Source organism: Leptosomus discolor, chromosome 16, assembly GCF_034619465.1.
Source record: "Leptosomus discolor isolate bLepDis1 chromosome 16, bLepDis1.hap2, whole genome shotgun sequence".
Classification (NCBI taxonomy): Eukaryota; Metazoa; Chordata; class Aves; order Leptosomiformes; family Leptosomidae; genus Leptosomus; species Leptosomus discolor.
Genome location: NC_141406.1, coordinates 2,265,793 through 2,280,929, shown reverse-complemented (window position 1 = coordinate 2,280,929; position 15,137 = coordinate 2,265,793). Strand labels below are relative to the sequence as shown.

Below are 15,137 nucleotides of genomic sequence, written 5' to 3'. Positions count from 1 at the left end.
AACAGAGATCACCTTAATTCCTGCAAGAAAAGCAAGTTTTACTGCAGGCCACTATTATATAGCTGTGAAATTCAACCATCGCCCTTCAGTCCCTGTTCTGGCTGTGGAAGAATCAGCGCTGTGCTGCTCGCAGTCTGCCAGCCCCCGCCTCGGGCATGGCGGTGGTGCTGCAAGGCAGGAGGAGGCTGCCCTCTCCTAGAACGCGGCACTGGGACCGGAGAACATACAGGGGAGACTTCGGTTCTAATGACAGCTGAGCAGAAACTGCTGCGGGTCTCTGTGGGAAAAGTTAGGGTTGTGGAAAGAAATTATTCTCTCAGCTTTCAGAGAGGAAATAAAAACTGGAGCCTTTTATTGCCATTGAACAGTTGTTTTTCTTTTTTTTTTTTATTAAAGTCATTATAAATATGTACAAAGAGTCTCAGCATATGAAATTCCTTTTACAAAAGAGAGAAGCCACATCCAACCACAAGCAGGAGCCTTCATCAGCTCGTTCCAGCAGTGAGCGTACGCTTTGCTCTTGCTTTGGTGAGGGTGGAAACTTGCACAGTGACTCCACAAGAGTTTACATCCAACTGGTACTACATCCTAATGTGCAAGGAATTGTGTATTCACTGCATTTCATCTGGTTTATGCCGTTAGCAATGCATCTGGGAGCAGGCTGGAAAACTGGCAAATGCCCTAAGGTCTAAAGGTGATGGGGAGATTTTTTTTTCTTGTGATACACTATGGTGGTCAGGTCGCTTGGAGAGGTTACACTGTGAATACCCATGAAAACTAAATCCCACTGGGCCGGGTTTTGCTCTGTACCTCGGTGGCACCTGTAACTAATAATGGATGTAACTAATAATGGCAGCTCAATACCCAGATGCTTTCAGTGAATGTTTGTCAAGCTCCAAAGTCACTCGCTGTAAATATTCAAAAACTTGTGAGATTCAAGTACTCAAGTATTCCTGCAGAGCGAACACTGAAGAAGTCTGATCGGAGTTACATGAAAATTCACTCTTGTATTTAAATAAATATTGTCAGAAAAAAAAATATTCACCGGTTTTGTATTTTGTGGTTTTAAATTTCTCCTGCAGACGGGGAACGGGAACCCTGCAGCTTTGACTGGAACAGTCACCTCTTCCCACAGCTGCCGAGGCAGAGCGCTCGGGAAGACCTCCGGGGTTACGCCGGGGGACGCCTGGGTCGCGGGTGGCGCGTGGCTCAGGCCACAGGCCTGGCGGGGGGAAGAAGCCCCCAGGTGTCTGCGCTGGGGACAGGCCGATGCGCCTGGGCGGAGGGGCCCGCGCGTTCAGGCCGGGGCAGGAGCAGCCTGCCGGGTGCCTGCCCTCCACTCAGACTAGGTGGCAGACCCGGGTTTTCCTAAGGAAGCCCAAGCCCCACGTCTCCGAGGGTTCCCTAAGGCTCTGGGGTTTCAAATTCACATGGCCAGCGTCTCCTAAGCTGAGAGATGAACGAGCTTAGCTCGGCATCCAGCAAGCAGTGCCTTGCAAAGTGTTCTACAAGACCGAGGCCAGTTTTGGATTCAAAATCAAATTTGCCCTAAGAGAAGCTGTGAGGATATTGTTCACCTGTTGTGGAGGTAGAGTATAGCCAGGAGGTTTTGACATGGACAGCAAATGTGGGTCCAGGATTTAATTTGGAGTTAGATCTATCTCAGACTTCTGTCGAGATCATGGACAGATGTTTTAAGACCATTTGCAGGAAGATTACAATGAAATATTAAGGCCGATGTACTAGTCTGTCCTCATCGCGAACCACTCTGTATGGGGCGCTGCGGTTTTTCCAAAGGGAAAGATCTTCAGTTTTGCTCCCCCATTCTCCATTGCCCCCCCCCCCCCCCCCCCCCCCCCCAGTGAGACACCCCTCTGCCCACGAGGACTACAGCGACGGCAGGATTTAACCAAATCGTTTCCTCTTAGGAGGCAGCAGGGAAAAGTGCCCGATTCCAAGGTGCGGCCACAGAAACTGCACCGGTCTGACCAGATCTGCCTGCAGTCAGCTCCGTCAGGAGGCAGTGCTGCTGCCTTCGCAGCGGATTTCAGCCCTTACAATTTTAGCGTGATACAGGCACAAAGCACATTCACAAATCAGATTAAACTGCTTTAGCAAGTGTTTCTGCTTTAAGTAAACTGCTTTAGTAACGGCCTTAGCGAAATGAGGGGAATTTCTGCCTGCCTGCGAGCTCTAACACCGAAGTGCAGCAGGTTTCTCATTCCTCTTCCCTGGCAACTCATTGATTTTGGTCATTTGCTGTATGTTTTTATCGGGCGATGAAGTGGGTGACTTCATCTCCTGGGCACATGAAGTGGGTGACAGGAGGCCTGGTCCCCTTCTGCATGTTTTTACCTACTGAAAATAATACTAAGAGAGAAGAGGGAGGAAGCTGGAAGGAACGGGCTAAATTCTGTCCTGGGTGTGTAACCCAGCCGTCTGCAAGTAGACAGTGCTGCTATCCTAGAATTAATTTGGCCAAAGGACTTATTTTAACGGGCAGGGGGAGAGAAGCTGATTAGCAGTCCACACTAGACTGCTTTTTTAACTTGAAATATGAAGTTCCAGTATGCGATGGGAGCTATCTTGGTGGAGTGCAGCTTTAAAAATTAATAAAGACTTTCCTCACAGCCACATTATGCGGTGTTCTATATAGACTATGATCTCATAACCTCCTCCTCTGGCTTGCACACGCACTGTCTGCTGAAACCTAAGATGAGGGCTTTATGTTTTTCATTTACAGAGCACTCCCCAGGCTTCACGGAGGCGCAACTGCGAAGCTAATCAAAATCAATGACTTCTTGGCTGCTGTGAAAAAAAAAAAAAGGAGCGAGAGAGAGGAACTGTGCTGGTTTCCGACCCACCGGCACGGTACAGAACCCCCCACCACCTTGCACGGCACTGCTGCAATACAGTAGGAACAGCACTAGGGGAGCATACAGCATGCTTTCTCTTCCAATATAAACATCGACCAGGGTTAAATCAGGTATTTTAAAAAGGATAAAAACACCCCTTGTCAAAAAACGGAGGCATTCAAGAATAGCAATTATACCAGAAAATGTAAGGCTTTGACAAATACATACCCTCTAGTAACCCATGTATGTACAGTGAACGCTGCCCATGAAGTGCTGGTAAGCTCTTTCTCTAGCAAAGCCTGCTTGACCCAGCAACCACTAGATCAAAGTCGCCGAAACTTAACCCTCGGTTCACGCTAAACATCCAATTTAGAACAACAAAAGTGAAGCAAATCAGGACTGAAGCAGGAGCAGGGGTACTGGACCTGCTCCTGTTTACACTGGGAAGCACCACGGATTCGGTGGCCGTTTCATGAGAATACCGACAGGCAGCACGTGTCTTCTAACGCTTTTGCTGAAGGTTGGGAACCACCCAGGAGGCAACTGCTCCCCTGGGAGTTCGAGGGTTTGGGTTTTTGACAGAAAAGCCCGTCCACGGCGGGTTAGGACTGCGGGAGATGAGCCAGCCACTGTGCTGCTGCGGCTGACGGCTGACTCGAGGGGCTTTCCCAAGGTGGGGCCGCTACGGTAAGGCCAGAACTTCCTCTCCTTTTCCTGTGCTGCCATGTCGCAGGGGAACCGCCTCTTTGGGAAAAAGGCTACGGGAAGTCTCAGGGCTGCCGGCCCGAAGAGCCAGCGTGGCAGGAGAGCCAAGGGCAGCGCGAGCTGCACGCGCAGGAGACGCAAGGGAGAAGGGAACAACGCATCTGCCGGGGGAGGAGTTCGTTAAACATCCAGCACTCCGGAGCTCACCGTTGTGACAGGGGAGGGACACGTGGGAAAGCCCTCGCTCTGGCTCCCACAGCGGGTGGGCCGTCCCAAGGCCGCCCCTGCGGGCGTGGGGCGCGCGGGGCGCAGGGCGCAGGGGGGCCTCCTGCCGGCTGCGGGTCCGGTACGGCCAAGTGCCGCATCCAGCCTTCCCCAGCGGCTCGTTCCTGTTCAAACCTGACTTGGGCAACCCCGTACGCACCGTTTCACCCCCTCGTTTGAGTGACTGGCAGAAAGTTGTGGTTTTAAGACTCTGCCTGATCCAGCAGTCACTAACCCACCGCTTGCAACGCTGCTGAAACCAGCTGAGGCTCCTCCTGTCGCTGGAAGAACCCTTCCTTATCTCAGCAGGAGCCGGAGCCGGGAAGGAGCGCGGGATACCGAGTATTACTGACCATCAGGCCAAAACCGGTAGGGAAATGTTTTCTCGGTCCCTGTGGTTCTGACACCACCTCAACTCCACCAACAGACAAACTGCACTGAGCTACGTGATCCCTCCCAACGCTGCACATCACATCAAGCAGGGCACGGCTGTTCATTAGGAACAATCTCCTCGTTAGCAGAGCCCTTGCTGCTGCACGTGAACCGACTCGGATCAATAATACCCAGGAATACGCATACGGGGGGGCCCGAAACACGTCGGTGAGTATTTGATAACGGGAGAATTTAGGTTCGAGATCACTTAGAAACATTTCTCCTGCAGCAGCGAAAAATGCAAGGTCTGACCGGGACATAGCGGCCACTTGGCTCGTTCCTTGACTGGGCGAGGGCGAGGAAATACTTTTACAAGACAAGGAGCCGAACATCCTCTGGAAACTGGGTTCTTAACAGTCCTTCATGCCTTTGAAAATTCCCCCCTGCCCCCGCCAGGAGAGGGTCAATTCTCTGGTACAAATATCTGAAGCTGGGAGAAATGTTTCTAAAAAAATGTGCACAATAATGACTGTGAATAGCGTTTGGAGGGTATCCAAAATCTGACAGGTAGTTTTGGCTGCAAGAAAAAAAGTGCTTGACTGAAAAAAGCCCTTTGACTTCTACGGACAAGTTCTGCTATCCCCTAGCCTACTGATTCGTCTGGATACAGGGCTCTGCCCCGGTTCCCAGGGTCTGAGAGCGCTGCAGTCACCAGCCAGGAGCACCTCCAGCTCCGGAGCCGCAGGAGCTCCTGCCCTGGCAGGCTCTGACACGTGCACTGCAGTGAGAAGAGCCGGGGTGTCTCTGCCATCTCACTGCCTGCTGCTTCCCAAGCTCCGAACCGTCAAAAGAAAAAAAGAACTGACCCAAAGAAAACTAGTTTTATAAAGTTCTGGGCTAGATTATTTTTTTTGTCTTACTTTATGTAGAGTCTGAAAGAAAAAAAAAAAATAGCACCTTCTCAACAAGTATTATTTTTTGCTATCTTGTGTATAAATCTTAATAACCAAAATAGATTTCTCCTTGTCCCGTGTTTCAGAACATCCTCTCGGGGAAACTGTAGCACCACGGAGAGGCAGTTTAGCCCCAGACAAATATTAAATGTAGCACCAGAGAAACTAAAGTCATCAGAAAAGCTTATTTCACCTGGTGCTATAGCGCTTAATATATACACACACAAACTGTCTGCTGTCCAAGCTGCCGAGCACTGCTCCCACCGCCACGGCCGGGCCATGCCCACTCTGCAGCAAGTTTGGTCTCTCAAGATACCACTAAACTCTGGACGTACAGATTATTTTTCATCCTGCTGCATCGAGAGGAACGTTTGTGTCGCCGTAAACAAGGTGCAGTGGAGAAAATGCTGGCGTTACAGCAAGGACATCACTAATCTTTGACTCAGACTGCAGGAGCACGAGTGCTCGGACCACCATCATCTACAAGGAATGTTGCTTACGTTCTCGACAAGGCATGCACGTTTTAACGTATGCATACAGGAGGGTTTACATTCTTCTATATATAAGCATGTATGTGTCTCTGTTTTGCTGCTGGGCCCTTGAACAGCTCCTTCCGTGCAAATCCTTCTTCACGTTGCCCAAAGCACTTCCAACATCTTCCACTTCTTTCTTTATCTCCACTCTTCACAGCTGCTGCTCAGGCTCTGGATTCCCTGTAGGAAAAGGGGAAACAATTTTCTCCAAGGGCACAGGGTTTTCTCCAGCCTAAGAAAGCAAAAGAATTGTGTTTGGTTTTAATTATATTGATGCATTGGTTACAATAAAAGCTTCTTTAAAATTTATGCTTGAACCCTCCTGCTAAATTTACCGACCAGAAGAGGTATGTAATTTATGGGGAGGATGGTTTTGTGGTTCAACGCAAGAGATTACGCCTCTGTCCCTGCGCTACTGCAGGATTTCTGGTGAGCTCTCATTTTGCAAGGCTCGTTCTTTTGGGTGCTCCATCTTCATTTACATCGTGCTAACAAAAATGTTAACTTTTAGGGAAGCCATTCGTTCTGTTACAGGTAGGCAATGGGGTGCATGGAGTATCACAGGAGACTGGAAGCACTCGCTCCTTCCTGGTTCTGTCACTGATTAGATTTGTGGCCTTGGGCAAACCACTTCTTTCAGCTGCTGCTGTAAAATGAGGGCAGTAATAACTTATTTGCCTCATAGGTGGGCTGCAAGCCTTAATTAATAAAGCGCTCGGAGAGAGGCACCTATCTAAGTGCAAATTAGCAGGAGAGGTGCCCAAGGGGCATCTGCTATGAAATTCCCATTTCCCGCATTTAGACCTAGGTGTGTCGGTACCAGCGTTTGCCGGGGCAGATCCCAGCTTTCCCACTGCGTTGTCTGGCTTGCAGAGACCGTGACAACGAGTGATCTTATAAAAACCTCAGTGGAGACATCCCTGCTGGCCTTCTGGGTGAGGTGATTTCACCCGGGTGGGAGAAAGGAGGGGGGGAGGAGTAGCTGACTATGCAAGTGCATCAGCTCTGAAGTCAGAGTGTAATTAGGGCTGGCGAACAGCTTTGGGGCAGACGCCGACCAGCGTTACTCCGGTGCAAACCCAGAGCCCCTTCCCGTCCTCCTCCAGTTTACGCCAGCGTGAAGGTTACCACGATCCAGCGGCGCTGCCTCTGAGATGGACCGAAACCTCCACCGTGAGGCAAGCGGGCAAACCGGTGCTGCGATGGACGCAACCTAGAACGTCTCTGGTGGCGCCTCAAAGCTCTCACCGTATCGGCTTCATCCCAGTGACTCTCAGCGGCTCAAGCTGCTGCTGCGCACGGGATGCGGCGATTACAGCCTCCCCCTCCCTCACTTGACAGGCTTGCTTTCTAGTTTTAGAGGAATTTGAAGCAACACTGAAAATAGCTGGAAGGACTAAAGCCAGAATGAATCGTCTGAACTTGAAGCCCATTTTCATTTGTCTTGCTGTGATCAGGGCTACCAGCTAGCCACAGTTTCTGCGGCTCCTCTATCTGCACGCACGCAGACTTCGCACACACACCCCCCCCCCCCTGCTCTCGGGGAGCATCAGAGGTATTTTAAAAGGTTTTCTGCAGCGCTGCTTGGCTTCTCTGGCAGGAGGTGAGCAGGAAAGGCGCTCACGACTTGAGAGAGTCAGAGCGCGGTAACGCTGGCTACACGAAAAGAGCCGACGGGCACGGAGCGTCAGGAACCAGCTGGCAGCAAGGAGCCCTGAGGCTGAAATGTGGCCCCGTTCGGCCCCCGGCCCCGCGCGCCCGGCAGAGCCCCCCGCGCCCCCGCAGCCCTCCCGGGGCCTCAGCTGGCGCTGGCACCGCCGCGCGCTCAGACAGGGAGCGCCGCGGCCTGCTCCGGGCTTGTGAAACGCCACGAGGAGATTCCAGGCGCCTGGACTTCTCCCGCGAGGTGTTTTTGTAGCGGGGTGCTCACGGCTAACGCCGTGGGCGCTGCTGGGGCGGGAAGGCAGGGCACAAGGAGGAACAGGGCTGGCCACACGGAGGAAGAGCCGGCGATGCGGCTGCTCACGCGCCAAGAGGGGAGGTATTGACTCAGGTTACCCGGGAATAAAGATGGCAGGAGTTGGTTAAAGGATTTCCTCCAAAGCAAACCATTTAATCCTTGGTTATCATTTCTCCCGCAGCAGCACTTCCAAATGCCAGCTACGAACCCTTGTGCCATCTACGGCCTGCCACAGATCATCCTTGGTGTCAGTGCGTGTTACAAACTGCCTCTCCGTGTCACTTAACGCACAGAAAAAATCTATAAAACCCTGTAAAAGTTGATAAATCCTAGAACGCCTTGAACTCCGAGTGATAAATCTGCTCTGGGGCAGGCCAAGAGCTCAGCACCACGCTGATGCGTCTCACAAGCCCTACTCTAAGGGCTTAAATGGCTCTTCAGTTTTGCATCAGCCTCGTGCTGGCCTTCCGCATAAAGGTGAATTTCATGGAAAGAAGAAAAGAGAACCCCAGAGCCCTGGCCTTCAGCCCATCTTGCAATAAAACAATGCTGAATATCCCGGGCTGTGTTAAAGCCATTTCTGGGTGCGTATTGGCTGCACTGCCAGTATCTGACTCATTAATGGAACATACTTTGAGCCAAATTCTGATCTCATTTACAGCACTGTAAATCCAGGGCAACCCAATTGACTTCAGTGGAGTTACTCCAAATTTCCCACAATAGGCACTCAGCAGATAGTTCAAACTTCGGGACTTCGGGTCTGAAAAAGGCTGAGGAAAGCCAAACTCCATCCCATTTGTAATACCGGGGTGGATCCTAAGTTGGAAAGAGTGTCAGCGTGTGCCCTCTGCAGAGCTGCTGAAAAACTGTTTATTTTACATGTCATTCTTACAATGTTGAAACTTTTGGGGAGGATTGTCCACGACTGTCAACATTTTTCATTTACTTACTAAAAAAAATGGAATTCTAGCTGAGTTCCTACATGAAAAATGCGGTGTGTATTGAAAACATGGATTGAAGGGACAGAGAAAAAAATCACTTTCCCTTTGAAATTCTTCATGGGAACCACCATTCCCTGTGGTGACGTATCCCTCTCTTCCCGGTCATGTAGGGAGACCCACATTTTGCTCAGAAAGCTGCTCTTACTCACTGCACCTATTCAGCAAGAAGGTTGTGAGGGGACAAATCACGCTGGCCGATATTTGCGAAACCGTCTCAGCCGGCCTCGACACATCGCATCGCTTTGAAGAGCTACGGGCATCTCGACTGCTCAGTCCCCTGGAGCTCCCCAGCCTGAAACCCCACGGCTTTGTCACAGGGCTGGCTAAGCGGGGCTTACCAAAACACCCAAAGCTGCCCTCCTCCGGGATGCCGAGGAGGATGGGCAGGGAATGACTCAGGCGGGGGGTCCCGAGGCTCATCGCAGCGTTTCTTTGACTAAGCTTTATTCAGAGGCAGGACGCGAAGCCGCGCTCGGGTACCACCTGCATAAAGCCGTAGGAGAATCTGACCTCACGTCCCCTCAAGCGGTTGGCAAGAGGAGCTCTGCTCACGGCTAGCGTGTCAGCGTGGAACTTCTTGATTTAAACGGGTTACACGGGCAATTCAGTTGGCACACGTTCCACTCCCAATAAACAAAATAACAGTTATTGATATATTAAACAAAACCCAATATTCAAGGGCTTGGACTGCTAAGGGAAAGCTTGAGGCAGGGACAAAACGAGGCGCTCTCGCTTCCTTCCTCACGCAGCAGCAGGTTAATGAGAAAACAAGGGCTGGGCAAGAGCCCTGTCAAATTCCCAAGCAGCCTGCATCCATGTACACTCACACTTCATTAGCATCTCTGTGGGAGACGGAAGGGTAACTTGGAAGACCGAAAAACAATTAGGAGGGTGTTCAAGAGGTAGGACGAAAGAAGAGTAGAACTACTAGGGAAGAATGGTGAGTCCGGGAGATCTCGGCCCGGGAAGATCAGGGAACCCAGGCCGGGTGAAGAACCACGCTGGGGCTCCCGTCTCTCCGCGCTGAAGCGGCCTGCTCGGCCCCAGCCCACCTGCGGAAAGAGGCACTTCTGGACCGCTGGGGTTTTTTGGAAACGCTGCGGCTTGTTTATCGCGACAGTTAACGTTGTTGACGGAGTTTTCCTTGTGCAATTTGACGGTGAGGCAGGGGTAAGGGTGGCGGGAGCGCTGGCACTTCTGAGCAGGATCTTTGCCACTAGGAAGAGCAGGCTCCTTCTTCCTTAGCTGTCCAGGAGGATAAACAGCAGCGCTTGCCTCTTTGTGCCAGGGATGCACACAGGGTGCAACACGCTGAATGTCTGTCCTCGTGCAAAACCGCAGCTCACTGCTGAGATAGTCGGCTTAGCCCTGCGCTCGCTGTTCTGCCTCTGGTCCTTCATTTTCTTTGCACTCCTGCACAGCTCAGTGTGACATCTCCAGAAATCTTATCAACCCAATTTTAATAGAGATAATTAACTGCACTGAGACTTTGGACAGAGTGGCTCTGCATGAACCTCGCAGCAAACAGTGGGGGGAATTACTGGCAACACAGTGGGCACAGAACCAGGCTGGTGAAGCTGGCAGGGACAAGTAGGGTTTGATTTTAATACACTGCCACTTCGGAACTAATAGAGCGAAATACAAGTGACATTGTATGCCAAACTGGCACATGACAACTACACTTCATGCCCTGGCTGGATATTTCAAGGTGATGTCAGATTATATATTGTAAAAGTGCCATTTGCAAAGCATTCATCCCCAAATCCCAAGCATGGTCCACAGATAGGAGTTTGGTCACATGCAGCGGCCCTAATCCTGCTTTCACTGGCATCACCCAGGGGCTGTGAGAGCAGAAGTTCCTCGTACACAGGATTATTCCCTGAGCTGCACTGTTGTGTAAAGCCACAAGGGCCCGAGGGAACAACTACCAACCTGCTTCCTCAGAAACAGCACATACACTCCCGGCAGCCAATGCAAAACGCTGTTACCACTTGAAAAAGCAGGAGGGGAACTCAAGTAGTAAGCCAAGATGAAGCTGGCCTTTTCCTCTAACTTCTCTATTCCTTCTGCAGCCACCAGATCACAAGACAAACGCTGACTTTGCAGCGCATTTATTAAGGGTATAAGTTTACTCTCCTCTTTTAAGCCGTTCCATGAAATCCCAAGATCACAAGCGCTCAGGAGCCCGGACTTCCCATGTTGCTGCAGAACAATGTTGTTACCATAGAACCACAGAATGGTTTGGGTAAGATCCTCTCGTCCACCCCCCTGCCCTGGGCAGGGACACCTTCCACCAGACCAGGTCGCTCCCAGCCCCATCCAGCCTGGCCTTGAGCACTGCCAGGGAGGGGGCAGCCACGGCTGCTCTGGGCAGCCTGTGCCAGCGCCTCACCGCCCTCACAGGGAAGGATTTCTTCCTAGTATCTCATCTAAATCTCCCCTCTTTCAGTGTGAAACCATTACCCCTCATCCTATCACTACCCTCCCTGATCCAGAGTCCCTCCCCACCTCTCCTGCAGCCCCTTTCAGCACTGAAGGCCGCTCTAAGGTCTCCCCAGAGCCTTCTCCTCTCCAGGCTGAACAACCCCAACTCTCTCAGCCTGTCCTCACAGGGAGCTGCTCCAGCCCCCTGAGCATCTTCATGGCCTCATCACTGCGGAGTGTCTCTATGGATGGCAGAAAAATAAATACTTTGTGCAGAAATGCTCTCCTGAGTTAATAAAACACTCCTGCCTGACCACATCTCTAGGTCTAACCCAGCTCACTGCGCTATCACTTGGCCTCTGAGACACTGCAGACAACCAGATACCTCCACCGGTGTGAGCAAATTACTATTCAGGATGAACAGAAAGGATTCTTAACAGCAAAAATAAGCCAGAAACTGAGGTGCAGATGATGTATTTAATTATTCTGGGGTTGCACCATATTTTCATCCGCAGCTTGGTCACTTGTGCCTTAGAAGACTGCCAGGAGTCGGACAGGTCAGGGGCAACCAGGAGACTGTTACCAGCTTGTTATTCTCCCACATCTGGCCTCTTTATCCCTGAAACTGCTCCACATCACACACAAGGATTTTCTTTTCAGAGACTTACATTTGTATTTGTGCCCACGAAGCCCCAGAGCATTTGGAAGGCAGCTCAGCACGTCCTGTCTGCGGCAGCCTTTGAAGCTGCGAGGAGGACCGTGCATGCTGAAGGAGCTCGCCTCAGCTGTGTGGAGGACAACGCTTTGCCTTTCTGTAGTGTCTTTATCAAAGCCATTGATAAGCAACTGCTTATTGCTGGGCCTGAAGTGCAGAAAGCCAGATGGAGGTGAGGGCTCCACAGAGTCAACAGCAGAAGACACTGGGGGAAAAAAAAAAAGTACTATCTGCCTAACCAAAGCAATGCAAACCCTCACAAAAACTAAAAATCCAAACAGCTTTGGCCTCGTGGGATTGCCGGGAAGGCTGTGCTGAGTGGGTGCGTGGATCCAGGGGGCCAGCGAACGGGCTCTCTCTGCCAGCCCTTCTCACCTGCCACCTCCTCTACACGGGATGAAGTCCCAGGCTGGGCAGAGATGAAATTCCCCAGCTTGTTAGAAAGAACAGGACACCCGGGACACTAGTTAAGGGAGATCGCTGCAGTTCCTCCTGGGATTTTGACTTTTTGAGCTGAGAGGCAAGCGAGTCAGGCGCATGGGTTTGCTTCCAAACACGAGAATCGAACTTGCCACAAACTGACGGGAAGGCAAAGGAGATCTCGAAGCTCCGCTCCTGACCACAGCCCCACGACTCCAACCGCTGCCCCACACCACCGACACCAACTCTCTGAGGGCTTTGCTGGGTACAGCTCTGCACGCACCGTCCCGGAGCCTCACACCTCCGAGCTGATGATTTTATAGAAATCGAGGCTTTGATTCACTGAAAAAACAGTCCTGTTCTATTTTTGTTTTCAAAGAAAGCTTTCCAAAGGTAACCAGCTGCAGCTCCTGACAGACGCAGCAGCTGTGGCTCAGACAGACAACAACAACAACGTCCCCCCATACACCACTGCATACACACACACGCAGTGCAAACACACAGACCTGCTGGAAAACCTTATTTTTAAACACTCTCAATAGCCGTACTTTTTCTCCACACTATATGTATGTATTTAACGGTATTTCATGCACCTAAAAAGCATGCAAGACATTTTGCACTACAAGACCTGATTCCTGACAGGCAAGGTCTGCCCAAGAGTTGCAAACAGTCCAGTTAAGCTGAGGTTGTACAAGGTCAGCCTTGTATATTGGTGGTATTTTTCAACTGATTTTAAGCTCTTGTCTAAACCCTATCCAAGCTGGTGGGCTACGAGTGCACGCTGAAAGTTAGACATGCACTTAAGGTCTTTCCTGAACATGGACAGACGCTGGGGGACACTCATAGATGTAATTTAAAGCACCCAAAATAGGAGCCCTTGCTCCTCACGTCTGGTGGGGAGAAGTGTATGTCCCAAAGAGCACTTCAGAGCACCCAAAATCCCTGAGGTGATGCCTCATATGCTCAGTATCCTTTCGTGCTCCCAGGGCTGAGGGTGCAGAGCTGTCCCCATCAGCCCAGGAGGTGTCACCAGGATGACAGTGAGGGTTACGGGATCAGGTATGTCCCATTTCCCTGTTGCTGGCTCTGGAGCACAGTGGGGGCTCTAGGAACCAGCAGTAACTGGGCTAGGACGCTTTTCCCTGGCTGGTGGCTTGGGACCCTCCTTGGCGAAAGCCTCCGCCACTGGGCAAGGCATTATCCAAAACACAGAGCCAGGCACAGCCAGCCAAAGTCTCAGGCTGTCCCGCTGGACAGTCCTCTGGAGACTTCCCACCACCCAGGGACCTTTAGCGTTGGGTGCCTTGCGGCACCCCTGGGTCTAAAGCCCACCGGGGGATGGCAGGACACCCGGGAAGTTCCTTCACTCACAACAGGGATGGCGGCTTGGCAGGCACGAGTGCGCAGGGCAACCACCCTCCATCTCCCAGGGCTGGCAGTCGGGGCAACGCGGGATCTGCTTCGATCCCCCCCCCGCCCCGAGACGCCCTGTCCTGGTGCCGCTGGCCCATGGGGCCACAGGCTCACTCCGTGCGGGCACAGGGCTAAAACTGCCCCAGGAGAGCACGGATGGCCCGGGCGGCGGGGAGGCACGGGGCTGGAAGCCGGGAAAGTTTGGGGAAGGGGAAAGGGGGCGTTTGGAGAGTCCTGGGAAATGGGAAGGAGAGGGAGAGGGGATGTCGGTGCGATCTGGCAGCGCCGGTACCTGCAGCCCGGGGCTCCGTGCGCTGCCCCGGCCGCTATCAGCCGCCGCAGCCCGGCGAGTACCGCGGACAGCGCGCTGCGCCGGGCCGGGCCCCGCGGCCGGACCCGGGCCGTACCGAGCCGGGCCCCCGGGCCGCATCCCGCCGTGCCGCACCACCGGGCCATACCACGCCGGGCCGTGGCGCACCGACCCTGCCCTGCCGTGCCGCACCGGGCGGTACCGCGCCCTGCCCCGCCGGGCCACGCCGCGCCGCGCCGTCCCGTGCCGAGCCGAGCCGAGCCGAGCCGAGCCGAGCCGAGCCCCTCCGGCCGCCCCGCCGCTCCCCGGCCCCGTCCCCCGGCGCGGTGCCGACCTGTTGCGCGTCCCGCCTGCTCCCCGCTCCGGCCAGCGCCCCTCTCGCCTAGAGGCTCCTCCTGCGGATCAGCCAGGCCAGCGCGGCCGCGGGCGTGAGGGCGCACAGCAGGCACACCACGGCGGCCAGGCGGCGGCCGGCCGAGGGGCCGCGGCCCCGCGCCTTGCGCCGCGCCGCCCGCTGCTCCAGCTCATCGCCCAGGCGGCGCAGGCGGGCGGCGACCAGGCGGGCGGCGGCCGAGGGCCGGGCGGCGCGGCCGGGGCTGCAGGGGCAGGGCGCGGGGGGGCCGCCGTGCAGCGCGCAGGGGCACATGGCTGCGCCGCCGCTCGCCGCCGAGTGCCGCGGCGTGTGCGGGCGGGCGGGCGGGCGGGCGGGCCGGGGCGGCGGCGGCGGCGGGCGGGGGACGGGGGGGGGTTACATCATCCCCCGCGGGGCGGCGCTCGGCCGCGGGGAGCGGGCGGGGGGGGGGGACGGGGGGACGGGGACGGGGACGGCGAGGAGGGGAGGGGAGGGGGGGAGCGTGGGGCGGGGGGACAGGGTGTGGGGAGCGAGGGGGGGGGACAGCGTGGGGATGGGGGCGGCGTGGGATGGGGGATGTGGGGGGGAATGGGGGGGGCGGCGTGGGATGGGGGACGTCGGGGGAATGGGGGGACAGCGTGGGGATGGGGGCGGCGTGAGATGGGGGACGTGGGGGGAATGGGGGGGGCGGCGTGGGAATGGGGGACTTGGGGGGAATGGGGGGACAGCGTGGGGATGGGGACAGCGTGGGGATGGGGGCAGCGTGAGATGGGGGACGTGGGGGGAATGGGGGGGGGCGGCGTGGGAATGGGGGACGTCGGGGGAATGGGGGGACAGCGTGGGGATGGGGGGGCGGCGGG

At 54.2% G+C, this 15,137-nt stretch overlaps 1 protein-coding gene across 1 annotated transcript; it reads right to left on the bottom strand.

Moving 5' to 3' along the window:
• Positions 1-14,307: 14,307 nt before the first annotated feature.
• On the bottom strand, positions 14,308-14,571 carry HRK (harakiri, BCL2 interacting protein). The gene has a single exon (XM_086474435.1). The coding sequence runs from the start codon at positions 14,569-14,571 to the stop codon at positions 14,308-14,310; it is 264 nt and encodes an 87-aa protein (XP_086330561.1).
• Positions 14,572-15,137: the final 566 nt, after the last annotated feature.

Bases quoted from the DNA above. Each gene is read 5' to 3' on its own strand.
- HRK (XM_086474435.1), bottom strand. From the start codon at position 14,571: ATGTGCCCCTGCGCGCTGCACGGCGGCCCCCCCGCGCCCTGCCCCTGC.